Source organism: Rhineura floridana, chromosome 3 (genome assembly GCF_030035675.1).
Source record: "Rhineura floridana isolate rRhiFlo1 chromosome 3, rRhiFlo1.hap2, whole genome shotgun sequence".
Lineage (NCBI taxonomy): Eukaryota > Metazoa > Chordata > Lepidosauria > Squamata > Rhineuridae > Rhineura > Rhineura floridana.
Window position 1 is genome coordinate 219,251,469 of NC_084482.1, and position 27,966 is coordinate 219,279,434.

At 42.3% G+C, this 27,966-nt stretch overlaps 1 protein-coding gene across 1 annotated transcript; it reads right to left on the reverse strand.

The window, feature by feature from the left end:
* Nucleotides 1-204: 204 nt before the first annotated feature.
* LOC133381667 (zinc finger protein 420-like) lies at nt 205-27,966 on the reverse strand. The gene is made up of 2 exons (XM_061621031.1): nt 27,881-27,966; nt 205-5,178 (listed from the first exon to the last, which is right to left on the reverse strand). Exon 2 carries the CDS (start codon nt 5,080-5,082, stop codon nt 3,508-3,510), a length of 1,575 nt encoding a protein of 524 aa, XP_061477015.1. The 5' UTR covers nt 5,083-5,178; nt 27,881-27,966; the 3' UTR covers nt 205-3,507.

Genomic DNA, 27,966 nt, shown 5'->3' on the forward strand with positions numbered 1-27,966 from the left:
CAATATAAACAAGTGTAAAATTATGCATATTGGAGCAAAAAATCTGAATTTCACATATACGCTCATGGGGTCTGAACTGGCGGTGACCGACCAGGAGAGAGACCTTGGGGTTGTGGTGGACAGCACGATGAAAATGTCGACCCAGTGTGCGGCAGCTGTGAAAAAGGCAAATTCCATGCTAGCGATAATTAGGAAAGGTATTGAAAATAAAACAGCCGATATCATAATGCCGTTGTATAAATCTATGGTGCGGCCGCATTTGGAATACTGTGTACAGTTCTGGTCGCCTCATCTCAAAAAGGATATTCTAGAGTTGGAAAAGGTTCAGAAGAGGGCAACCGGAATGATCAAGGGGATGGAGCGACTCCCTTACGAGGAAAGGTTGCAGCATTTGGGGCTTTTTAGTTTAGAGAAAAGGCGGGTCAGAGGAGACATGATAGAAGTGTATAAAATTATGCATGGCATTGAGAAAGTGGATAGAGAAAAGTTCTTCTCCCTCTCTCATAATACTAGAACTCGTGGACATTCAAAGAAGCTGAATGTTGGAAGATTCAGGACAGACAAAAGGAAGTACTTCTTTACTCAGCGCATACTTAAACTATGGAATTTGCTCCCACAAGATGCAGTAATGGCCACCAGCTTGGACGGTTTTAAAAGAAGATTAGACAAATTCATGGAGGACAGGGCTATCAACGGCTACTAGCCATGATGGCTGTGCTCTGCCATCCTAGTCAGAGGCAGCATACTTCTGAAAACCAGTTGCCGGAAGCCTCAGGAGGGGAGAGTGTTCTTGCACTCGGGTCCTGCTTGCGGGCTTCCCCAAGGCACCTGGTTGGCCACTGTGAGAACAGGATGCTGGACTAGATGGGCCACTGGCCTGATCCAGCAGGCTCTTCTTATGTTCTTATGTTCTTAAACTTTACTGAAGCAGAGCCAGCATGGCTTCTGCAAGGGAAAGTCCTGTCTCAGTAACCTATTAGAATTCTTTGAGAGTGTCAACAAGCATATAGATAGAGGTGATCTAGTGGACATAGTGTACTTAGACTTTCAAAAAGCATTTGACAAGATACCTCAGCAAAGACTTCTGAGGAAGCTTAGCAGTCATGGAATAAGAGGAGAGGTCCTCTTGTGGATAAGGAATTGGTTAAGAAGCAGAAAGCAGAGAGCAGGAATAAGCGGACAATTCTCCCAATGGAGGGCTGTAGAAAGTGAAGTCCCTCAAGGGTCGGTATTGGGACCTGTACTTTTCAACTTGTTCATTAATGACTTAGAATTAGGAGTGAGCAGTGAAGTGGCCAAGTTTGCTGACAACACCAAATCGTTCAGGGTTGTTAAAACAAAAAGGGATTGCAAAGAGCTCCAAAAAGACCTCTCCAAACTGAGTGAATGTGCGGAAAAATGGCAAATGCAATTCAATATAAACAAGTGTAAAATTATGCATATTGGAGCAAAAAATCTGAATTTCACATATACGCTCATGGGGTCTGAACTGGAGGTGACCGACCAGGAGAGAGACTTCGGGGTTGTAGTGGACAGCACGATGAAAATGTCGACCCAGTGTGCGGCAGCTGTGAAAAAGGCAAATTCCATACTACGGATAATTAGGAAAGGTATTGAAAATAAAACAGCCGATATCATAATGCCATTGTATAAATCTATGGTGCGGCCGCATTTGGAATACTGTGTACAGTTGTGGTCGCCTCATCTCAAAAAGGATATTCTAGAGTTGGAAAAGGTTCAGAAGAGGGCAACCAGAATGATCAAGGGGATGGAGGGTCTCCCTTACGAGGAAAGGTTGCAGCATTTGGGGCTTTTTAGTTTAGAGAAAAGGTGGGTCAGAGGAGACATGATAGAAGTGTATAAAATTATGCATGGCATTGAGAAAGTGGATAGAGAAAAGTTCTTCTCCCTCTCTCATAATACAAGAACTCGGGGACATTCCAAGAAGCTGAATGTTGGAAGATTCAGGACAGACAAAAGGAAGTACTTCTTTACTCAGCGCATAGTCAAACTATGGAATTTGCTCCCACAAGATGCAGTAATGGCCACCAGCTTGGATGGCTTTAAACGAAAATTGGACAAATTCATGGAGGACAGGGCTATCAATGGCTACTAGCCATGATGGCTGTGCTGTGCCACCCTAGTCAGAGGCAGCATGCTTCTGAAGACCAGTTGCCGGAAATCTCAGGAGGGGAGAGTGTTCTTGCACTCGGGTCCTGCTTGCGGGCTTCCCCCAGGCACCAGGTTGGCCACTGTGAGAACAGGATGCTGGACTGGATGGGCCACTGGCCTGATCCAGCAGGCTCTTCTTATGTTCTTATGATCCAGGTGATGGTAGTACATTCAACCATGCAAAAGCTGGTCTTTTCCTCTTCCACAAAGGCCCATGGGAAGCTCTAGTTGAACATTATTGTTCTGGGGATAAAGCCTATAAAGTATTGCCAAATATTGGATTGACTCCTGCTATGTTGCCTGGCTTATACCAGCTGTCAGGGTCACTCAGGTACTCCCAGTTGGTAGAATCAGGAACAAGAGACCCTCACCAATCCGAGAGAAAAGAGAGAAAACAAAACCTGTTCGCCGCTCTGCACAATGAGACATAGAAAACCACAGGCCCTTAACGATGGGCTCAGTAATAGGGTGGTCTTTCCTGCCCTTGGGTGGCACGGCCGCTGTAGGTTCTGGAGGTTTGAGACTTCAATCTTTACTAGAAATTCCTGCAGATGAGACCAAAGAAGCTCTCCCTATGGCCTCTATCGCTATAAATATCTTACCGGCAACCCAAACGCAAATAAGAAAAACGGTTCTCCAAATCAGGATGGTGTTGGACTATTTGCTCACTACAGATGGAGGAGGCAGAGTAAAACATCTACTAAATTATGTTATAACCGGATTAAGCTTCCTCATATATATGTAATAGTCCAGCTGGTGTTATGTTGCATTAGACAATGTGAGACAAAGACTACTAAGTCCATCACAAAAAATGATGTTCGAATGATGCACATGGAGGTAAAAATTACAGAGGAGGAGGATCTACAGGAAGTAGATAAAGTAATGCAGGAAATGTCATTAATTGATTATTGAATTTGGCAGCTAGAAACTGCCAGGGCGGGAATATGATGGGGAAAGACTGGACAACTGAGAGGCCATTTTGGCTTCCGCAGCCACCTTGGCCTCAGCATCCATCTTAGGTGCTCACCCATCTCTGCAAAAGTCAAAACCCCTCTGACTCTGCAAAGCAAAAACTGACAGGCCACCAAAAGAACAGGTGAAGGGAAGTGGAACAGTCTGTGGTTAATCTAAGAGAAGAAGATTGTCAGGGGTCTGAAACTCCCCAGAAAAATCCTGTTGGTAGCCTGGATTCCCCGCATGGATCCTTTGATGCACAGAAAGAGTAGAACTCTGCTTAAAGCTTTTTTCACATTCAATGCATTTATACATCTCTTTCCTTGTATGGATCCTTTGATGTGCCTGAAGGTAGTCATTCTGATGAAAGGTCTCTCAACACTATAAGCAGGTATAAGGTTTGTTCCCTGTATGAGTTCTTTGATGCGAAGTAAGGTTGCTACTCCAACTGAAGCTCTTTCCACACTCCAAGCATTTATAAGGTTTGCTTCCTGTGTGACATCTTTGATGCGAAGTAAGGGTTCCACTCCGAGTGAAGCTCTTTCCACACTCAAAACATTGATAAGGTTTGTCTCCTGTGTGACATCTTTGATGTGAACTAAGGGAGCTACTGTCACTGAAGCTCTTTCCACAATCCAAACATTTATAAGGTTTGTCTCCTGTGTGAGTTCTTTGATGCAAAGTTAGGGTTCCACTCCGACTGAAGCTCTTTCCACACTCAAAGCATTGATAAGGTTTGTTTCCTGTGTGAGTTCTTTGATGCGAACTAAGGGCGCTACTGTGACTGAAGGTCTTTCCACACTCCAAGCATGTATAAGGTTTCTGCCCTGTATGAGTTCTCTGATGAGAAGTAAGGTGGTGTCTCCGACTGAAGCTCTTTCCACACCCCAAGCATGTATAAGGTTTGTCTCCTGTGTGAGTTCTTTGATGCAAACTTAGGTTTCCACTCCAACTGAAGCTCTTTCCACACTCAAAGCATTTATAAGGTTTGTCTCCTGTGTGAGTTCTTTGATGCAAAGTTAGGGTTCCACTCCGACTAAAGGTCTTTCCACACTCAAAGCATTGATAAGGTTTGTTTCCTGTGTGACATCTTTGATGCGAAGTAAGGGAGCTACTGTCACAGAAGCTCTTTCCACACTCCAAACATGTATAAGGTTTGTCTCCTGTGTGAGTTCTTTGATGCGAAGTAAGGGTTCCACTCTGACTGAAGTTCTTTCCACACTCAAAGCATTGATAAGGTTTGTGCCCTGTATGAGTTCTCTGATGCGAAGTAAGGTGGCTACTGTGACTGAAGCTCTTTCCACACTCCAAGCATGTATAAGGTTTGTCTCCTGTGTGAGTTCTTTGATGTGAAGTAAGGCTGCTTTTGTGACTGAAGCTCTTTCCACACTCCAAGCATTTATAAGGTTTGTCTCCTGTATGAGTTCTTTGATGCGAAGTAAGGTGGCTACTCTGACTGAAGCTCTTTCCACACTCCAAGCATTGATAAGGTTTATCCCCTGTGTGAGTTCTTTGATGCGAAGTAAGGTCGCTATGCCACTTGAAGTTCTTTCCACACTCGAAGCATTTATAAGGTTTGTCTCCTGTGTGAGTTCTTTGATGCAAAGTAAGGGTTCCACTCCGACTGAAGCTCTTTCCACACTCCAAGCATTGATAAGGTTTGTCTCCTGTGTGACATCTTTGATGCGAAGTAAGGGTGCTACTCCACCTGAAGCTCTTTCCACACTCCAGACATTTATAAGGTTTGTCTCCTGTGTGAGTTCTTTGATGCAAAGTAAGGGTTCCACTCCGACTGAAGCTCTTTCCACACTCCAAGCATTGATAAGGTTTGTCTCCTGTGTGACATCTTTGATGCGAAGTAAGGGTGCTACTCCACCTGAAGCTCTTTCCACACTCCAGGCATTTATAAGGTCTGTCCCCTGTGTGAGTTTGTCTCTCCTCTTGTCTCTGCTCCATCTTCACTCCTCAGTTTCTGCTCCTGAACCTGCTCCTCAGCTTTCTCCAGTGATACTTCAGACGGTTCTCCCTCAGCCTTGACACCCCAGATGTATCCTGAGGGAATGAAAAGGAAAGGTGATAAAATGCTGTGGAGACATCCTGTGAATATATTGTGATTTGTACTTTGAAAACATGTTTCTGAGAGCTCTGTTGATATCAGAGTTTAACTGTCAAAGCTCGAGGCCTCGTATGTAGTTAGTTTAGTAGTAGGTGCTTGGTAACAGGTTGTGAAAAGAGACACAGAGAGAGACAATTGTAGCAAAAAACTGATCTCTTGTTTCTCCATTTAAGGTGAAAAACCAAGTATTTATGCACAGCTGGAATTTACAAACCTAGGATGCATCCTGTCTGACAGGAACATCGCCCTTTCCACTGCCAGAGGGCAGCTGGCATCCCATCCTTCCCTCCCAAAATGTTAGCCCCTGTTACCTGCAACACAAGACAGTGCTGGAAGATGAGACCCCAGGTCAGAAGGAATTCATCGAGCTACTGGGGAAGAACAAAGGACAAGTACGAGTAGCGCTGTGACTAATGATGCAGCTGGGTCAAAGCCAAAAGGAAGCCCAGAGGCTGATGCGCACAGATGCAAAAGGAGAGTCCAGAGTTGTATGACGCACACAATAGGAACATGGAATGTGAGAAGCATGAACCAGGGAAAGTTAGAAATTGTCAAGCAAAAAATGGAACGCATTAACATTACAATAGTTGGCGTGAGTGAATTAAAATGGATGGGAATGGGACATTTTCAGGCAACTCCAAAATATTTTATGCAGGATATGAGAAATTAAGAAGAAACGGGGTTGCTTAATATTTATTTATTTATTTATTTATTGCATTTGTATACTGCCCCATAGCCGAAACTCTCTGGGCAGTTTACCACAATTAAAAACATTAAAAACAAATACACAAATTTAAAAACACATTTTTAAAAAGCAATTTAAAAACACATGCTAAAATGCTTGGGAGAAGAGGAAAGTGTTGACCTGGAGCCGAAAAGATAACACTGTTGGCGCCAAGCACACATCACCACAATCATTCCATAATTTGGGGGCCACCACTGAGAAAGCCCTCTCCCTTGTTGACAGACTCCCACCTTCCCGTGGAGGAGGACCTTGGATGTTTATTTTATTTAGTTAGTTAGTTATTATTTTATTTATACCCCAGCCTTCATCTATGCGCTCTATGTGGGGCTGACCTTGAGGTTGGTCCGGAAGCTGCAACTGGTGCAAAAGGCGGTGGCGAGACTGCTCACTGGGGCACGGTATCGCCAATATGTCACCCTGCTGCTGAAAGAACTGCACTGGCTGCCCATTTGCTACCGGGCCAAGTTCAAGGTTCTAGTTTTAGTGTACAAACCCCTGTACAGCTCGGAACCAGGATGCCTGAAAGACCGTCTTACCGCTTATATACCCAGCCGATCACTGCGTTCTGCAGGTGAGGGCCTCCTGCAGATGCCATCTTATAAGGAGGTCTGTTCTGCACAATACAGGAAACGGACCTTTAGTGTGGCAACACCTACCCTGTGGAATTCCCTCCCTTTGAATATTAGGCAGGCACCATCTCTGCTATCTTTTCGGCACCTTTTGAAGACTTTCCTCTTTCAATAAGCCTTTTAAGTTGAGACCTATCCCAGTCTGCATCTGTGTCAGAATTGTTTAATATGTTTTTTAATAATGTTTTTAACCCTTTCTTTAAGTTATTTTAAAAATGTTTTTAATGCTGTTTTTCATTTAATGTATTTTAAGTTCTGTTTTTTATGGTGTTTCAAAGTGTTTTAGTGCTTTGTTTGCCGCCCTGGGCTCCTGCTGGGAGGAAGGGCAGGATACAAATACAATCAATCAATAATTTAATTTGTATCCTGCCCTTCCTCCCAGCAGAACTCTTGATTCTCTCTGACTGTTTTGTGTAGTACCATGGAAATTGGGAGGGTTGTTAAGCAAACATTTCTGAGTTCAGGACTATGAATTTTGTAAGGTTTTGTTTTTAAATGAGCTTATGGGAAGCATCAGATTGGCATGGGGGTATTTTTGATTTAACTGGCTGCATCATGTGTTAATATCTGCCTGCCTGCTCTCAAATTTGTGGTCAGCAGACATAGTGCCAAGGACAGTGTCAGACCATTCAATGGTTGGTGCCAGGAAGGGAGTAAGAAGGCAGACATTGATGATCTTCTAACAAAAATATGTACCTTCTCTCAATGACTTGCTACCATATGGATTGGCAAATGCATTACAGTTTGAAAGCCAAAAGGACACAGAAGGTATCTGGGAAATCAGAGGCCTATGAGCTGTTCTGGGAAAAGTAATGGAAAATATTATCAAAGACAGAATTACGAAACATGGAGTGCAACACAGCAATCATGGGATACGAGGAAATAAGCTTTCATGCATCAGTAAGTGTTTAAAGATCAGGAAGGAGAAAGCAGGAATAAATGAACAGTTCTCCCAATGGAGGGATGTAAGAAGTGCCCCCCCGCCAATCATCAGGATTAGGACCTGTGCTTTTAAACTTGTTTCTAAATGACATAGATGTGGGGTGAGAAGTGAGGTAACCAGCTTTACTATTGATATCAAGTTCAGGGTGATTAAAATAAAGAAGGATTGTGAGGAACTCCAAAAGGAACTCTCCAAGCAGGCTTGGGTATTAAAGAGGAAATGCAATTAAATGTAAGCAAGTGTAAAGTGATGCACAGAAGAAAAAAATCCAAACTGAACCGGTGGTGACTGACAGGAGAGAGAACTCGAGGTCATAGAGGATGCCTCAACTAAGGTACTGATGGTATAGCTCTGAAATTGGTGGATTCCATCTGAGGAATCATTAAGACACAGATTGAAAATAAAACTACCAATATCATAACGCCATTATTATACAGCCACGAGAGATTTCAAAACAAAACCTTACAAAACATATAGTCCTGAACTCAGAAACACTTGCTTAACAACCCTGTCAATTTTCATGGCGATACACAAAACAGTCAGAGTGAATCAAGAGTTCAAAGTGTAAAAAGAGAGAAAAAAACCTCAGAGTCCTTTTGGACTTTTTTCTCTGAGTTCTCATAATCTGTTGAAATTCATTAAAAATCAGCCATGTTCACAGAGTACCAGTAATTCTGATACTGACCTTGCCCCATACTCTGACCTTCATCTGCTGCAGTTTAAAAGTTTAAAAAAGGCCTGGGTGGTTTTTAATTAATTTAATAAATTTTGGCTGGGACCCAAAGATAACACGGAGCATGCTCAGTAAGAACCAACTGTCAGAGTTCTAAAAGCCTCACAGCTGCTGGGCTTGCCTAATCAGGGGGCCACACCCACACCAGACTTTGATTTCATGTGAGACAGTCATGGCTTCCCTCAAAGAATCCTGGGAAGTGTAGTTTGTGAAGGGTGCTAAGAGACTCCTATTCCCCTGAGAGAATGGTTTAACAGTCAGCCACTCTGATTGAAGGTCTGTGAGGGGAACAGGGCGTCTCCTAGCAACTCTCAACACCCTTCACTAACTATACTTCCCAGGATTCTTTGAGACAAGCCATGACTGTCCAAAGTGAAATAAAGGCCTGGTGTGGATGTAGCCAGGGAAAGCTTTGGTTTAAATTTGGGTAGGAGGCTACATGTGTCTGCTGTAGAATAAAAAGGTGGGGGAAAGCCTGAAAAAGAATGATTCTGTTTACAATATTTTCCTTTTGGAAAGGAAAGGTGCTGTTATACTGAGAAATATAAGTTTTCCTGTACCTATAGAAATGCTGACAATACATGTAGAATGATGACAAAGACCTTTGGTAAGTTGGCAACAGTAGGTCATTGACCGTTTGCTAGAAGTCAGCAAAACTGGGAATAATACAATGAATGATTTAGAGGTTGCAATTCGCTTATCTTGTAGCTTTGTGCACAGTGCAAAAGTACAGAGCATGATTACCCCCACCTTTGGAATGTTCATGAGTTGCCAACTGCTTGAATCCAAAGTGTATATCTGTCTGTAAAATCATGACTGTTTCAGACCTCACAAATGACATGAGTCTATGTGAGCTCTCCGCTTTGCAAAACGTATAATAAAAGGCCTTGGTTTGTAATTCTGAGTCTCTGTTGTGTGAGTATTGGGGTTCCCACCCAACAGGAAACAAACCTGAAATTCTAGTGTAACAGTTTGGGCGACTCCGCCGGGAGTTCCTCTGGTTAACCTTGCGAGTGCTTGTGCTGCGCTGGAGAGCTAGGGTAAGAGTGCTCTAGGTCGTTTTGACCTGTCCCTAAGGCCGGGCAGATGGAGAGCAAGCACTACGTGAGTATTAATTAAGGGCTCCCATAAAGACTCAGACGAACCAACGCTCATTTCCTCCTCTCCTGTTAGAATCTAATAAGCATTGCCAGTGTATGTGGAGAGGGAGGTGTGGCTGACAGCCTGCTGAAAAGCTCAGGGGATCCTGGGGAATGTGGAAACTCCCAATTGACTCTGAGTGTTGAACACAAGATGAGTTAGATTTTTCTTGAGGAAACAGGTGAAAAACCCGGAAAAATGAGAGCAGGCGTCACGAAAAAAAAGCATGGTTGGGCATAAGATGTGGAGTGGAGTTGTCTGGCTCCTGTGTGGGTAGCATTTTCCCGAGAAGTGAGAATGATTTTGTTTAAACAGATGTGTATGAATTAAGTACTTATGTGAGAATGTGTGAAAGGTTTCTTGAAGTGTCTGTATAAAGGTTTTCTGTGGGAATATTATAAGAGAATTGTTCCGCCTTGGCTATTGCTGTTTAAAACATCTGTGCTTGCTGCCTTTGTTTTTCACAAGACTTAAAGAGAATAACCTAATCTGTTCCTTTAGCAATCTTTGAAGTTAGTGTGAAGGAATTTGCTCTGTTTGTTTAAGCAAGTGATTAAGAGTGGTGGTCCTGGAAGTTTGGGGCTTAGACAGAAGGTTTGAGCTACATAGACAGTGGAAAGGTTAAAGAAACGGTGATTAGTCGTGATGAGTAAGGATGTCTTGGGCAAAAGTGGATTGTTTTAGAGAGAAGAAAAGAGAATACAGTTCCTTTTTATTCTAGTCCTGGTTTTGGTTTCATCATTTCAGTAAAAGATGAAGCCACTGCTTTTTGTCGTCTGGTATTGTGTAACTTCTTGCATTGTTTTTGAGCATATAAATTATGTTTTAATTACAGGAATTAGTTCTTGACTGACCCAAGGATAGAGGGTTTCCTTTATATGATCAAAAGTTTAATCTTTTTTATCCCACTTGGCTTTCCTGGTAGAAGCTAGGAATCTCCTTTATTTCATTTGTCCATCTTGATTGATAAATGTTAACAATGCTTGTTTTGTTTTTATAAAGGAGAACCTTTAAGGTCTCCCTTTTGCTCTCTCCTTGTCCGGAGAAGTTCTTTCAGGTTGTTTTCTCCATTGATTTTTTATTTTGCAGCAGTTGAGAAAAAAAAAACCAATTGCTTTGTGTTAAATGAATGTAGTGTTTTTAATTTGGTGTGTTTTTGTTTGTCTTTTCTTGAAAAGAATTGCAAACAACGATGTGTGTTTTTGTATGACTTTTGAGAACATCTTTTTAAAGGCTGGCAACATTTCCTTTATAATGCAGCACAATTTTAAAAAATTGGGGGTCACCATTTGGGAACTGAGAAAATTGGCAAGAAAACCAGGCTTGAGTTTTTAATAATAATCCAGCCTGAAAAACTAGAGGTCTTTGGTACAAATTCTGTAGCTACGGCGGGAGACAATTCTCTCCTAAAACAGGGTGTCATGGATCACAGTGCAAGACCTTCTTTGGCACAAAAAGAAAAAGAAACAGTTGAAACCAGGAGGGCTTCTGTCTTTGAGCAAAGTCCTATTAATGTTCTTAAAGGGGAACATATAAAAGCATCTTCTGAAAGTGCAGGCCCTTGCTTAAATGCTTCAGAGTTGCTTGAAAACATACAAGATGTGTCCACCTCCATGAAAACAAATACTAATTTGAATGCTTCCCTTGGGTTTAGTACACCACAGTCTTTTGCTAATGAGCATTCTTTTCCAGAGGAACAATCTCTTGCTGGCAAATAACCTTTGGATCAAAACAAGACTCAAAGTATAGAGCTTCTAGCTTTAGGAAGAGTCTATCCAAATGTTGAATTTATTTTGAAAAATAATACGATTTGTCTTCCAAAACAGCAGCTGGTTTCTGATACCATCTATATGCAAATGGACAAGTTGCAAAGCCCTGATTCCAACAGGAAGTTGCTTTCTTCATTGTCACTTGTGTGTGCAAATTCAGGCACTGATGCAAATGTGTTATTGCATGCAGTCCTTGATAAGATGAGTAACAGGGAACCCAGAGGAATTGATTTGCAAACAGGGTGTTCACTGGTGAAAATTCCCTGACAGGGTACAAATGGAAGTCAATAAAGTCCAATGGTTACAGACATTGGATGAATTATGGTAAGAAACAAGGAAAGCGTATTCAGACATAAGGATAAGACTTACAGAGATATTGATAAAGATTCCTGCAGGACTAAATATTTTCTTTGGGCCTCACTGAAGGTACAAGTTCTTGTAGCCAAGCAGTGGAAGGACAAACCACCTGATGTGCTTTCTCCCTCCAGTCCTAGTTGTGTGCATGCATCCCAAATTCAGGACTTCAGTACCCAGGAGGTACAGTAATATGGTATTCTTTAATGGGCCAGCTTAAAGGGTGTGATATGCATATTTTGTTTTAATCATGCTAATTCTTTTCAGCCAAGTCATGACCAACGAGAAGAATTTGGGAAATTGTAAAAGGCCTTCCTCTCTGGGGCTCCTTTTCCTGTTTTTCCCAGTATTTTTGTATCTTTCTAACAACCTCTGCATATGATCAGAAGCTAGGGAAACATGTTGTGTGTCTGTCTGTCAGAAACCTTTCTAAATTGTATCTTTTTCACTACTAATGGCCTGTATACAAGGCTGCAAAAGGTGTAAATATAAAGGTGCATGAGGGTTCCACCCCTCCATTTCTTTTAGTAGAGATTTGTTCTTAAATGTTGAAGGCCAAGCTGTATGGTATGTACAGATGTGTGCAAAAACATTAATGATGTGGAAAAACAACATTACAACTTAGTGTTTGGCTATCTATGTGAGAACATGCATGAATTATACATGTTTCCATACCTCATTCAAATAATGAATGATTTTATATCGGGTCTTATAATGTGAGAGAATGTTACAGATGCCATATAAAAGAGTGTTTGAAATAGGGTTTGTCTTTAATTATGATCAAATGGATTCAACGTTTCTCAGTTCTTGTATTCCACCAATATAGCAGAGCAAAGAAACACAGATGCCCTCTCAACCATGGAACCCTGATGCTTTGTTTTCCTCAGAAGGCCTGTTTTTAAAGGATCTGATGAATTCCCACCCCGACATGCCAATGGGAGAAAAAGGCATTTCTAAAAAGTCACATGGGGGAGGTGGGTTCTTAGAAATACAGTCTCCGTACTTTTTCCTTCCAGAAAGAAAGCTGCTGCAATAAACTGTTTTTCTCATCATTTGAATTTCTGATTAGTATCAGCAACCCACAGACTGATCGATTAAGCTGGCTATCTGATCTTTTGAAGATGAACTTTGTACAAACCTGCAGTGTGTTTCAAAGCTATGACTTGTTTTATTTCAATTGTAATGTTGAATGTAAGCATTTATGTATTGTGACTATTTAAACATTGGCTGTTTTTCCTTATATAGTTTAAGTGTTAAGAATGTTTTGCTCTTGGGATGTTTTTGGCCTTTTAAATCCCTCGTGATGGGGTCTACAATGGTTAGGAATAGTGCAATACTCAGAAAGTGCACCAGTGGGCTATAATTAAGCATGTAAGATGGGTAACAATTAATGTGAATGGATGTCAACACCATAAGAATCTAGGAAGATGATAGTTTGGAATCCCATCAAAATTGCTTTTCTCTCAAAATGATTAATGTATTTTATGGCTCTTTTATGCTAAGAAATGAATTAAGTTCAACTATTGTATATTCTGGACATAGGTGCATGTGCCTTAGAACATTTTGTGATTATGTTGTTATTGATAAGTGTTATATACAAACTATGCTAAGATATATCAATGGATGCTTTGTGGTATTGAGGAAATAGTAGGATGTGAATTTTTATTTGAAAGGCCCTGTATGGACCATCCAGAGAATAGATTTGTTTCACCATCTCAAACCCATTGCATTAGGTTATGGCCTAGCTAATCTTCAGAAGTTATTTTCTCATCCTATGTTACAAACAACTAGAAGCAGTTAAACAAATGGGAGAACAAGCTACATGTCAGATAGCACATGATTGCTATACAGTCACTTACATTATAGATAAGTTCTTATAGATAGAGACACACAGATGGTGGAATTCTCTCTTTGGTTGGGGTGAAGACACCAAAGGAGGTTTAATTCTTATAGTGCACCCCATTGTGGTGATTTTGGTATTTTAATTTTGGTCTTCTTAATAGCCCTTGTGATATGGATTCAAACTCAAATGGCACAGTCATGCCAAATGGAAGTAAGCATTGGAGCCTGGGGCAAGACTGTGATTGAGGGGTGAAAGGACATCTGTATGAGTATGCCCTTCACCGGGGGAAGTGTAATAGCTTGGCTAACCCTATTTTGGTTCAAGTGGAATCTAGGAGGTGCAAGGCCAAGAGCTATAGCTTCCACCCCAACTCTCACATACCCCCACTTGACTGGTAATGCGTTCCAGAGGTTTTGTGCAAAGGAAAACAAGGGCAGAAATTAAGATACAAAATTAAAGCTACAGCATAAATATTCTGCATAATTGTTATTTTGTCCTTTGGCAAACTTCCCTCACCTACAGTGAATCCCATTGTTCGTTAGAAAGAGCCTTAGTTGTCTTTAATGCCAATTAAAAGCATATATGCAGATATACACGCAAGCATATGAGGTTTTCTGACCTGAATTAATGGAAAAAGCATTCAGGACAGTGAAACAATCCAGAAGTAACCTTCTTGTGTTAGCCATTTAAGCTAAAAGGTGGTTCAAGCATTTAGTGTAGCAAAGCTCTCCACAAGAGGAAATTAACGGTTTCCCTGCCCTAAATGCTTTTGAGGGAGGACTGTTATACTGAGAAATATAAGTTTTGCTGTACCTATAGAAATGCTGGCAATACATGTAGAATGATGACAAAGACCTTTGGTAAGTTGGCAACAGTAGGTCATTGACCGTTTGCTAGAAGTCAGCAAAACTGGGAATAATACAATGAATGATTTAGAGGTTGCAATTCGCTTATCTTGTAGCTTTGAGCACAGTGCAAAAGTACAGAGCATGATTACCCCCACCTTTGGAATGTTCATGAGTTGCCAACTGCTTGAATCCAAAGTGTATATCTGCCTGTAAAATCATGACTGTTTCAGACCTCACAAATGACATCAGTCTATGTGAGCTCTCCGCTTTGCAAAATGTATAATAAAAGGCCTTGGTTTGTAATTCTGAATCTCTGTTGTGTGAGTATTGGGGTTCCCACCCAACAGGAAACAAACCTGAAATTCTAGTGTAACAGGGCTACCCTTCTCCCCTCCCACTCCCTGCCCCTTCCCTGGGTCAGTGTTGGACTATGACCTGGGAGACCAGGGTTCAAATCCCCACACAGCCATGAAGCTGACTGGGTGACCTTGGGCCAGTCACTGCCTCTTAGCCTCAGAGGAAGGCAATGGTGAAATCACCTCTGAATACCATTTACCATGAAAACCCTATTCAAAGGGTCACAATAGGTGGGGATTGACTTGAAGGCAGTCCATTTTCATTTTCAAACATGATTGCATAGAAATAAATCCTACTGAACTCAAAAAATATGCATATGATCAAACCCACCCTCCCTTCTACTTCCTCCTATCCCCTCCTCTTGTCCCTTCCCTCCCCCTTCCTTTGCTCCTCACTCCCCATCCCTTTCCAATCCCCTCTTTCCCCTTCCCCTTCCCCCTCCTCCCCTTCTTCCTCCCCATGGTCAGTTTTACCTATCTTAAACATGATTGCATGGAAGTAAATAGCATTGAACTCTATAAGCATGCAAATGATCAAACCTGCCCTCCCCTCCACCTTCCTTTGCCCCCCTCCAATACGCTCCTTCCACTCCCACTCCCCCCCCCATGGTCAGTGTTTCCTATCCTAACCAAGATTGCATAGGAGTAAATCCCATTGAAAATAAGCATGCAAATGATCAGACCTGCTTTTCTGCTCTCCTCTCCTCTACCTTCCTCCTCCCCTGCCCACTCCAGCCCTGCCTCCCTCCCTCCCCCGCCTGGTCAGTTTTACCTATCCTAAGCATGATTGCACGGGAGTAAATCACACTGAATTTAATAAACATGCAAATGATCAAACCTGTCCTTCTCCTCCCCTCCCCATCCTGCCTGCTCCCTTCCCAGTCCTCCCCTCTGCATTTCCTCCCCTCCCTCCTCCTCCTCCTCCCCTCCCCATCATCTGTGCTCAGTTTCACCTATCCTAAGCATGATTGCAGGGGAGTAAATCCCATTGAACTCAATAAGCATGCAAATGATCCATCGATTCTCAGCAAACTTGGACAGGATCCCATCTCTTACCTCCCGGATTAAAAAGCAGAGATATTCACTAAGAGGCAAAAAACCTTGCGGTTTAAGAACATACCTATAGCCCACATCTATTTCTATCAAACTTTAAAAAGCAGGGAAATTGGGCAGCTATAGTGAATGCACCAGGGGAGCAGGAGACCTGAACTCCTCTCTGAGATATTGGACTGCCCTACAAATTGGTCAAAATGCAAACACCATTTGGGTTGCTCTTTCACAGTCCAATCCACTTCCTGTGTAGCTGGGAAGAATCTGGTAACATGTGTCTCTAGTGAATATTATAGCCAGCGGGGATTTTTCACATTCCGCAATGTTAAATGGAAAATACCCCCGCATGCCATTCTGAGGCTTCCCATAAGCTCATTTCAAAACAAAACCTTACAAAACATATAGTCCTGAACTCAGAAACACTTGCTTAACAACCCTGTCAATTTTCATGGCGATACACAAAAGAGTCAGAGAGAATTGAGAGTTCAAAGTCTAAAAAGTCTTGTTTTGTTCACCGCCCAGAGAGCTATTCGCTATGGGCGGTTTAAAAATTAAATAAATAAATAAATAAATAAATAAAAAAGAGAGAAAAAACCTCAGAGCCCCGATCAGGGGGAGGAGCTTCAAGATGGCAGCCATCGGTAAGCAAATCTGAGATATCCCTGCAGCATTTTTCTATTTTTAAACTACTTTACCTCAAACTAACCAACTGTTTGAATTCATCTTTTGAGTGAGTAATTGATGAGGTTTCTCCCGCTGCATTTGGATGCAAATTTTTCCATCTCTCTCCCAGCTGCTTCTGTAAACACTAAAGGCTAATGCTGCTCACTCAAGGCCGACGGAGAGTGAAAGATATATTGTGGGACTTTGATCTAGCGCCAGCTGTATAAACAAATAAGGAAAGACTCTAAAACATCTCCTTACAACTCTCTGCTCTTAGCCTTCTTATCAACAGTAACAACAACGAAATAACTCTTTTACTTATACCTATGCGGCTCTGAGTACTCTGCCCTTTTCTGTTTTAATTCCGGCATTTTAAAATTTTTAAACTTTTAACTGCTGGGGCTATGGTTTTTACCAGGAGGAATTACAAAACTTTGGGCTTGGTCCCTATGGAACTTGCCTTGCACTCCAAGAAACTTAAACAAACCAAGATCAAGTCCTTTTTTGGCCCCAGAACTGGGCACGGGAGCTTAGAAGTCGTGGGGGATGAGAAAAGCCCTGAGGGAAGTGAGGCAAGTGAGATTTCCAGCTCTAGAACCCCTATATCGGATGGGAACACAGTACCCTTTCTGACCACACAAGCACAAATCCAAGAGACATCTCCCTTGACAAATACCCCCCTTGACTGGTCTTTGGACTTAAAAGGTGCTTTGCAACTGGGATCCCCTGACCCTCCCTCAACAAACCTGGCTTCAGAGTTAGCTGCTGTGGAAAACAGGACTCATTCAGAAACTGTCTTGCTAGCAGCAGATCTTTCTGAACCTGAACAGGGTTTCCAACACCCCCTTAGCCGCTTGCCTTGTAAGGAAGCATTGCCTCCCACCCCCTCACATCACCTTCCCAAACTTTCAGAAGATGTAAACAGATCACTCCCGGTCGGAGACCTTCCTCTTGACTGTTGGTTCTTTATGCTAGCTAAAGACATAGATTTAATGAAGTCTTTCCTGTCTGAATCAAACACCCTTCTTTCCATCCTAGTAGAGGCCTCCAGTAAATTCACCCGATCTGCGGGGACTGTATCTAGAGGCACTCAGACGGGCCCAGGACCAATACAAACATCTCCATGCGCTAATTCTTTTTTTTTAATTAATTTTTATTCAAAGTTTCAAAGATCAAAACAAAACAAAGAGAAAACAAATTAATAACTAATATAATAAAAAATATTGACTTCCGATTTGTCGCAAATCAGCTATAAGTATATAGTATATAACAGACCTGTCCCTTAATATTTTACAAAATCACTTTCCTCCAGTAGTTATCTTAATTAATCATCAAATCTCATTAATATCATATCATTTTGTTCTATCCGCAAAAAGTCAAAGAGAGGTTCCGCTCCTTGAGAAATATATCCATCAGTTTTTCTCCAGATATACTTGTCAATTGATCCATCCCTATCAAGTCAGCTAAGTCCTGTACGCTAATGCTAGGAGCCTGCGAACCAAGATGGGAGAACTGGAGTGCTTGGTCTTAGAGGAGAGCATTGATATAGTGAGCATAACGGAGACCTGGTGGAATGGAGAAAACCAGTGGGATACAGTTATTCCTGGATATAAACTATATAGGAAGGACAGGGAAGGACGTATTGGTGGCGGAGTTGCTCTATACGTGAAAGAAGGCATTGAATCCAGCAAGCTCAAAACCCCAAAAGAGGCAGACTCCTCCACAGAATCATTGTGGGTGGTGATACCATGCCCCAGTAGGGACTTAATACTGGGAACGATCTATCGTACCCCTGATCAAAATGCTCAGGGAGACCTTGAGATGAGATATGAAATTGAGGAAGCATCCAAACTAGGAAATGTGGTAGTAATGGGTGACTTCAACTACCCGGACATAGACTGGCTGCATATGTGTTCCAGTCATGACAAAGAAGCAAAGTTTCTAGATATTCTAAATGACTATTCCCTAGACCAGTTGGTCATGGAACCGACCAGAGGGACGGCAACCCTGGACTTAATCCTCAGTGGGGACCGGGACCTGGTGCGAGATGTAAGTGTTATTGAACCGATTGGGAGCACTGACCACAGTGCTATTAAATTAAACATACATGTAACTGGCCAATTGCCAAGAAAATCCAACACGGTCACATTTGACTTCAAAAGAGGAAACTTCACAAAAATGAGGGGATTGGTAAAAAAAAAGCTGAAAAACAAAGTCCAGAGGGTCACATCACTCGAAAATGCTTGGAAGTTGTTTGTGCCTGAGGACTGGAAAGTGGCAAATGTAACGCCAATCTTCAAAAAGGGATCCAGAGGGGATCCCGGAAATTACAGGCCAGTTAGCTTAACTTCTGTCCCTGGAAAACTGGTAGAAAGTATGATTAAAGCTAGATTAACTAAGCACATAGAAGAACAAGCCTTGCTGAAGCAGAGCCAGCATGGCTTCTGCAAGGGAAAGTCCTGTCTCAGTAACCTATTAGAATTCTTTGAGAGTGTCAACAAGCATATAGATAGAGGTGATCCAGTGGACATAGTGTACTTAGACTTTCAAAAAGCGTTTGACAAGGTACCTCACCAAAGGCTTCTGAGGAAGCTTAGCAGTCATGGAATAAGAGGAGAGGTCCTCTTGTGGATAAGGCATTGGTTAAGAAGCAGAAAGCAGAGAGTAGGAATCAACGGACAGTTCTCCCAATGGAGGGCTGTAGAAAGTGGAGTCCCTCAAGGATCGGTATTGGGACCTGTACTTTTCAACTTGTTCATTAATGACCTAGAATTAGGAGTGAGCAGTGAAGTGGCCAAGTTTGCTGACGACACTAAATTGTTCAGGGTTGTTAAAACAAAAAGGGATTGCGAAGAGCTCCAAAAAGACCTCTCCAAACTGAGTGAATGGGCAGAAAAATGGCAAATGCAATTCAATATAAACAAGTGTAAAATTATGCATATTGGAGGAAAAAATCTGAATTTCACGTATACGCTCATGGGGTCTGAACTGGCGGTGACCGACCAGGAGAGAGACCTCGGGGTTGTAGTGGACAGCACGATGAAAATGTCGACCCAGTGTGCAGCAGCTGTGAAAAAGTCAAATTCCATGCTAGCAATAATTAGGAAAGGTATTGAAAATAAAACAGCCGATATCATAATGCCGTTGTACAAATCTATGGTGCGGCCGCATTTGGAATACTGTGTACAGTTCTGGTCACCTCATCTCAAAAAGGATATTATAGAGTTGGTAAAGGTTCAGAAGAGGGCAACCAGAATGATCAAGGGGATGGAGCGACTCCCTTACGAGGAAAGGTTGCAGCATTTGGGGCTTTGTAGTTTAGAGAAAAGGCGGGTCAGAGGAGACATGATAGAAGTGTATAAAATTATGCATGGCATTGAGAAAATGGATAGAGAAAAGTTCTTCTCCCTCTCTCATAATACTAGAACTCGTGGACATTCAAAGAAGCTGAATGTTGGAAGATTCAGGACAGACAAAAGGAAGTACTTCTTTACTCAGCGCATAGTTAAACTATGGAATTTGCTCCCACAAGATGCAGTAATGGCCACCAGCTTGGACGGCTTTAAAAGAAGATTAGACAAATTCATGGAGGACAGGGCTATCAATGGCTACTAGCCATGATGGCTGTGCTCTGCCACCCTAGTCAGAGGCAGCATGCTTCTGAAAACCAGTTGCTGGAAGCCTCAGGAGGGGAGAGTGTTCTTGCACTCGGGTCCTGCTTGCGGGCTTCTCCCAGGCACCTGGTTGGCCACTGTGAGAACAGGATGCTGGACTAGATGGGCCACTGGCCTGATCCAGCAGGCTCTTCTTATGTTCTTATGTTCTTAAGTCCAGTAATTTTAATAGCCATTCTTCTATTATCAGTATTAATTCCATCATCCATCTGCCATCCTTGCACACATGTTAATCTTGCTGTCATAATCATATAGTAAGAGTCTGATGGGAATTTCCTTCATCACAAATATTTCCTTGCAATCAAGTCTGAATGTATTACTGAAATGTTGTTGTAAGGTCATGTCTCTGTTCCTCTTCTTTCCGAAATGCACCAGCATATCTCTTGAAAAATTTTCCATTGTCACATATCTAAAATTAATTCTGTAAATGTTCTCTATTTCAAGTTCCATCAAATTGTTCCAGTCCAGAAATTTTATGAAGACATTAATAACTTTATTTCTGATATCTTCACCAGTTTATTCAGGAACAGCATTAAATTCCAAACAGTAATCTTTGTCTCTAATATCGATCACGGCCATAAAATCCAAATCTTTTTCCAATTCCACATTTGATATATCTCTTCCAATCTCCAGAATTTGCTCCTTCCCTTTAATTTCTTTTTCATCTTCTATTGCTTGTCCAATTATATCTTGGGTCCCATCTGCTTCTTTTCTCATATAATCCTTTATTTCTTTCAGCTCCTGTTTCACTTTGCCAAACTCAATTGCCATCTCTTGTCTTCCCTGTCTCAGTTCTTGTTTAGTTGTCTTAATCTCAACCATTATCTTCTGAAACATATCCAGAGGCGCATCCAGGGTCTCTGCCACTTCTTTGATTGTCATTCTTAAAGCCGAAGAAAAAACCCTTCAAATTTCCAGTATAGCCACAATTCCCAAGCAAAGAATAATTTGCTTCTTTTCCCAGCAATAAGGGAGTTAATATTCCGAACCTGTTGACATCATCATCTTAGACAGCACAAACTGCCTTATCTCTTATGTGTCCAAGAATGCAAAACAAATTTAGTTCACAGCATCAAAATAATTAGTCGCATAGAGAACAAGCAGATTTGTCACAAAAAAAAGTAGACCGGACAAAATAGTCCCAGACATATAATTCTCAAATATTCATATAAATCAAATTTTTCTCTTCAGATTAGATGTCCCTCATCCGTTTGTATCTTTATAATGCTGAATTCCAGGTCAGCTTTTTGCTATAAAGCCAAAGATAAGCTGTTTTGATTTCTTCCTCCTTAATTCCACATACAAAAGAGAAAAGTATGACTAACCCAGGGATTCTTTATTGCTGATTCTTTAACAGATCTCTTTTGCTGTAACAACTTAGTCCAATTGATAAAAATAGACAGAAGGATGCTTGCCTGCTAAAACCCGTTTTTCTTTGAAGAAAAAAAAAGTCTCGCTTAGTCAGTTTGAGTTTGCTTGAATTCCTTGGCTCTGTCTGGCGTTGCTGGCTGCACCTTCATTCATAGGGGATCCTAATGAATTCCAGTCCCCAACAATCACAACGAAGCTTTTGTGGATGATCTCTTCGTTTCTCCCTTACCTGGGAGAAAGTTTTTACCAGTCAAAAAAACCTCTTCTGACTGGTTTTAAAACTGAAAAAGCTTCCTCTGAGATGAGAGCTCGTCTCAAAGGCAGTCACAGGCGGAGCGATCCTTCCGGGAAGTCCTCCATGCGCTAATTCTAAGAACTATGGGACCAGGCTGGCAGGGACTGCCTTTAACAACAAATGAAATAAACGAATCAAATATCTCAAGATGGCTAAGAAGACCTCTTCTTCTTCATCTAAGAAAAGCAAGAATATTAAATCCTTCAAGTACAAATGCCATAGCAAAATGAATTTTACCAAACTCTTTCAACTGCTGGATGTCATTCCTAACCAGAAAAGAGAGGTGAGACGGAAATCCCCTGCTCAACTAGTAAGACCGAAAGTAGACAAACCAGCCATGAATGCCTTAGTCTCACATCCTCTCCCCTTGCCTCCCATACCTATTGACTTTCCTCAGTGCCAGAAGACAGGCCAACAAGACCCTTGCTCTCACAAATTACAGGTAACAAATTCACCTCAACGTCGACCCCCTGTTACTAAATGGGCTCTGGTTCTTAGCCGACAGAAACTTGTTTTTTCCAATTACCCTAAACCCTGGGGTTGTATTGCACTTTATGATCGTAAAATCCATCTTCTGGGAATCCTGGAAACAGTCACTCCAGGTCTTTTTTCCTTGGGAGACATTCTCCGAGTGGAATATCTATACTATAACCATTCCACGGCTCGGACAGTAGTGACTTTTAAATCGCCTGAGAAAACAAGCCAACTATTTAACAACAGAAGCGCCCTTCACCCAAGTGGCATTACAATAGCAAGATTCTTTTTGCCCCCCCACAACCAATACTCAGTTGCTCCTCCTTACCATCAGAAAAACCCTGGACAGTGCCTCTTCATGTACCTGTGGAGAACCTAATAACATTGGATGACGTTACGGTATCGCCTCCATCTCCTTGTGTGTCGTGTCCTCCGGCAACCCCTGAGCAACTACCTATTGATCTTGACTTAAACCTTAGATCAGGGAGTGCTGTTGGTAACGATGGGCTTTATCATGAAGAAATAAAATTATTTGAAGCCTATGCTTCGCTTCCGCCTGCAACTCAAACAGACATAATTTGGAGACTGCAAAGATTAATTACCCAATTAAAGGAATTGCCGAATGGGGGGCCCTTAATGAAACCCAGAATCTCCAGCTACTACAGGGGACAGAGCAAATTTATACTAAAAAACCTCCAAACATAATTGTGGAATAATGGCAGTGACGTCTGCAAAATAGTCTCCAGTGAACCTCAGAAGTATCTCAATTTGCACAAGATAAGACAGTGGAAGGTGAAATATATTCTAGCAAAAGTCTAGATGTGCTCTATGTTTTTAATTGATCATGAACACCTTGCCTTAAATAAAGTGGTTTAAACATAGCAGGCTGAAAACATGCATCCTCTTTTTTCCAACAATTAGAGTCATTGCTAAAGTAGCAGCATATTGTGATCAGTCTGATCAAACTGCAGTTTCAGATTCAACTGTTAATGCACCCAAAATAGAAATAGAACATAACCTCCAATATAAAACACAAAAGTTGTCTTCACCATCACATGACAATGACCAATAAAAAGGCTCTGAAATTAATAAAAATACATTTGACACAGATTTCTAGGATGAATAAGGAGGGGGGAAATTTTCTGGTTTAGATTCTCTGTAGAAACATTAGTAACACAGGAAAGAAGCAAAGTAAGAAGAACACCAACAAACATACAAAAATATAATTATCCATCTTTGGGGATGGCAGGTGTTGCCACCACTCACCACATGCCCAGAGGCGCATGTTACCAAATTCTTCCAAACTACACAGCAAGTGGATTGGACTGTGAAAGACCAACCCAAATGGTGTTTGCATTTTGACAACTTTGTAGGGCAGTACAGTATCTCAGAGAGGAGGTCAGGTCTCCTGCTCCCCTGGGGCATTCACTATAGCTGCCCAATTTCCCTGCTTTTTAAAGTTTGGTAGAAATATCTGTGGGCTATAGGTACATTCTTAAACCACAAGGTTTTTTGCCTATTAGTGAATACACATCTAAGTCGTGATCCTACTTGGAATGCTGTCTACAGTTCTGGTTGCGTGACCACATAAATAGTATTCTAGAGGTGGAAAAGGTAGAGAAATGGGCAGCCAAAATGATCAAGGGTCGCAACATTTGGGAATTTTTGCTGTAGAAAAAAAGCTTAGAGGAGACACGATAGAAGTGTAAGATCACACAGACCTTTAAAGCACATGCAACACAAATGTAAAGCACATGACTTGCCCCAACGAATCCTGGAGAATAGTTTTTCCTCACTGTGCTACATTCCCAGCACCCTTCAGAAACTACAACTCCCAGGACTCTTTGGAGGAAGCCACATGCTTTCAATGTACACTGTGGATGTGCCATAAAGGGGTGTGGTGTGGAGAATCATGGATAACACCCTCTGGTTTAGTAGGGAATTTACACCTGGTGTAGGAAGAGGGAGCGGGAAGTAGCGCCCACCAATTTGCACCCATTTCAGGAAAAATGTCACTCGCTAAACAGTTTGTCTGCCAGGCTACCCTAAAACAAGGAGGGCAAGGCCACGTTTCTGCTTTCCTAAATTGAACGGTGACCTTAATTCCAACAGAGTAGGAAACTGGGGAGGGCTGGTAGAATGAAGGTAGTGAAAGAAGAGCCTCACTATTCAACTATCACAGCTGAACCAAAGGACAAAGGAGGACACATGAAGAAGCGGCCAATTTAGCACCCCGCTGTCGACTTAGCTCTGTTGCAACTATGAAGTGCCTGCTTCTCCAAGCTTAAGGCCGTGAAATTCATCATCAAAGACACAGATGTTGACACAGCGCTGAAGTTGGTTCCCAGTTCCCAATTTGCTTGAAAGTTCAAAACACTACGAAAGAAAAGTTGACATCTACAGCAACTTCAAGCCAAAGTTAACATGTCTCTGAACCCCAAATATATATGTTGGGGAGCCCTGTAGGATATATCACTGTGATCGGGGGACTCCACCATCAAGAATAACAGTAAATTTATGCAAACAAAATAATCAGGCTTCTGATATTATCATAAATGCATAGATGTTGTAAAATCATAAAAATAAGTAACTGGGGGTGCCCATCCCAAAATCTGCTCTGGCCAGGATGCATCATACACCCCTGGAAAGGGAAGGGTGTCCTCTATCACATACCAGTGTGTCCCACCTGGCCCAGAGCTTCTCTTCGGCGCAGGGCATGAATAAGGACATCTACAGAAAACCAAAATGGACAAAAACACTCAAGAAAAAATATGTAACTGACGGTGCCCACCCCAAAATCTGCTCTGGGCCAGGACAAATCATACACCCCAGGAAAGGGAGGGTATCCTCTATAACATATCAGTGCATCCCGCCTAGCCCAGAGCTTCTGCTGGACACAGGGCATGAATAATGGCATCTATGCAAAACCAAAATGGACAAAAAAATGCAGAAAAAAGTAAGTAACTGGGGTGTCCACCCCAAAATCTGCTCTGGGCCAGGACAAATCATATACCCCAGGATAGGGGAGGGTGTATTCTATGAGATGCCCATCTTTCCCAGGTAAATTAATGAATTTATTTATTTTTATTTATTTAATTACACTTTTAAACCGCCCTATAGCAACAAGCTCTCAGGGCGGTGTACAACAAGATAATGAAGAGTAAATAGGGGACAAGATGTAATTTGCAGTGACCAAAATCTGCTGTGGGCTATGAAAAATCATTCACTTGAGCAAAGTGGATATTGTCCTCTGTGAGATGCCACTGCCTGGAATGGTTTTTCTTGTGGGCCCCCAGTTACTTATTGTTTTCAGTGAATTTTTGTCTATTGTGGTTTTCTGTAGATGCCCTTATTCGTGCCCTGCGCACAGGAGAAGCTCTGGGCTAGGCAGGACACACTGGTATGTTATAGAGGACACCCTCCCCTTTCTTGGGGTGTATGATTTGTCCAGGCCCAGACCAGACTTTGAGGTGGGCACCCCCAGTTACTTATTTTTTTCAGTGAGTTTTTGTCTATTTTGGTTTTGAGTAGATGCCCTCATCCGTGCCCTGCACCCAGTCGAAGCTCTGGGCTGGATGGGATGCATTGGTATCTCCTAGAGGACACCCTCCCCTTTCCTGGGGTATATGATTTGTCCTGGCCCACAGCAGATGTTTGGGTGGGCACCCCTAGTTACTTATTTTTTCCTTCATGTGTTTGTCTATTTTGGTTTTATGTAGATGCCCTCATCCGTGCCCTATGCCCAACAGAAGATCTGCACCAGATGGGACGCACTGGAATCTCATAGATGACACCCTCCCCATTCCTGGGGTACATAATTTGTCCTGGCCTAGAGCTGATCGCAGGGTGGGCACCCCCAGTTACTTATATTTTTTTGTGTGTTTTTGTCTATCTTGGTTTTGTAGCTCCACCGAGAGTATCTGGATTAAAATTAATGGGGCAAGTAATAAAAGGAATGTGGTGCTTGAGTGGTTGGCGATCACTCATGGCCAAGTAAGATTGTATTTCAAGTTAATTTGGTTGGAAGACGCCTGTGCGTGAATTTGTTTTATGTGGGGAGATCGGCGCACGACGATCAACACACAATCTTGACAGAAAAAGGCTTTGATGCAATGGCATGGATACCATGACAACTGGAAGTCCTTTATCTGCTGCAGCCTTCATCTACCTTCACAGCCGTTCATACCTTCACACACATTGTTATAATCCGCCTGTTCTGCCATTGAGGACATTCTTGGATCGTTCTTTGTCTGGTTCCTCTCCCTTGACCCTACTGCCATGGGTGACCCTGCAGGGAGCACATGACTCCCGACAGCATTGCTCACAGGGTTCATTGGAACACGCAAGCCCACTCACCACTACAAAGTGACAATCCTGCGAGGGGAGTGGTGCTTGGAGTCTACTACTGACCACCCAATCAAAGACGAAGATGAAAAAGTAACTTTTGAAAAGCAAATTGCCAATGTTTTCAGGAGACATGATGTAGTACTAATGGGGGATTTCAATTATCCCGATATCTGCTGGGAGACAAATTCTGCCAAACATGGCCCCTCCAAGAAATTTCTGACTTGTGTTTGAGATAACTTTCTCAGCCAGAAAGTGGAGGAAGCAACCAGAGGATCAGCTATCCTGGACTTGATTCCTACCAATAGAGATGATTTGGTGGATGAACTGGCAGTTACGGGAACTCTGGGGGAAAGTGACTACACCATACTTGAATTCTTGATTTTAATAGAAGCAAAAGCTGAGAGTAGCCATACATGCACCCTGGATTTCAGGAAAGCTGATTTTAATAAACTCAGAACAATTGTAAGTACAGTTCCATAGCAAGTGAGCCTAATGAGAAAAGGAGTCCAAGATGGGTGGGAGTTTCTAAAAAAGGAAATTCTAAAAGCGCAATGGCAAGCAATTCCAACAAGGAAAAAAAGGGGTAAAACAGCAGAAGAAGTCAATGTGGCTTCACAAAAAGCTTAGTGAGGACCTGAAAACAAAAAAGGACACATACAGGAAGTGGAAAGAAGGCCAGGCCACAAAGGAAGAGTACAGGCAGGTCTCACGGAATTGCAGGGATGGCGTCAGGAAGGCTAAAGCTGAGAATGAGCTGAGGCTTCCCAGCGATGCTAAAAGCAACAAAAAAGCTTTCCTCAGGTATGTGCATAGAAAAAGACAAAAGAAAAGTAATGGTGGCACAGCTACTCCATGAGGATGGCAAAATGGCAACAGATGACCAAGAAAAGGCAGAAGTGCTCAATTCCTACTTTGGCTCAGTCTTCTCCCGCTATTGGTGTGGGCACCCCTAGTTACTTATTTTTTATGATTTTATGACATCATTAGGCATTTATGATAATATCAGAAGCCTGATGATTTTGATTGCATAAATGTATCGTTATTCTTGACAGGGAGAGTGCCCCGATCACAGTGATATATCAGACAGGGAACCCCAACATATATTTTGGGGTTCAGAGACATGTTAACTTTGGCTTGAAGTTGCTGTAGCTGTCAACTTTTCTTTTGTAGTGTTTTGAACTTTCAAGCAAAAAGGAACTGGGAACCAAATTCAGCGGCGTGATATGCCCGAGGAATGCTTCGATGTGACCCAACAACGCCAGCTCAGCTCAGGGGAGAGGCAGGCCTTGGGGCAGAGCTGCATCCTCCATTTGGAGGGTCTGCGGGGAGGGGGCCCTTCAGGGGGGCTCTCCCTCAAGGGGGCTCTCCCTCTCCCACCCTCCCCCTCCGCCCCCCATTGCATACCTTTGTTTCCAGGCTCCCTCCCCCCACGCAACCCCGCTCTCCGACATCGCTGCGCGCACGAAGAGGCCTCTGGCGTCTCCACTCTG

What these genes read in the sequence shown, in the direction of transcription:
- LOC133381667 (XM_061621031.1), bottom strand. Translation starts at nt 5,082, where the DNA reads ATGGAGCAGAGACAAGAGGAGAGACAAACTCACACAGGGGACAGACCT.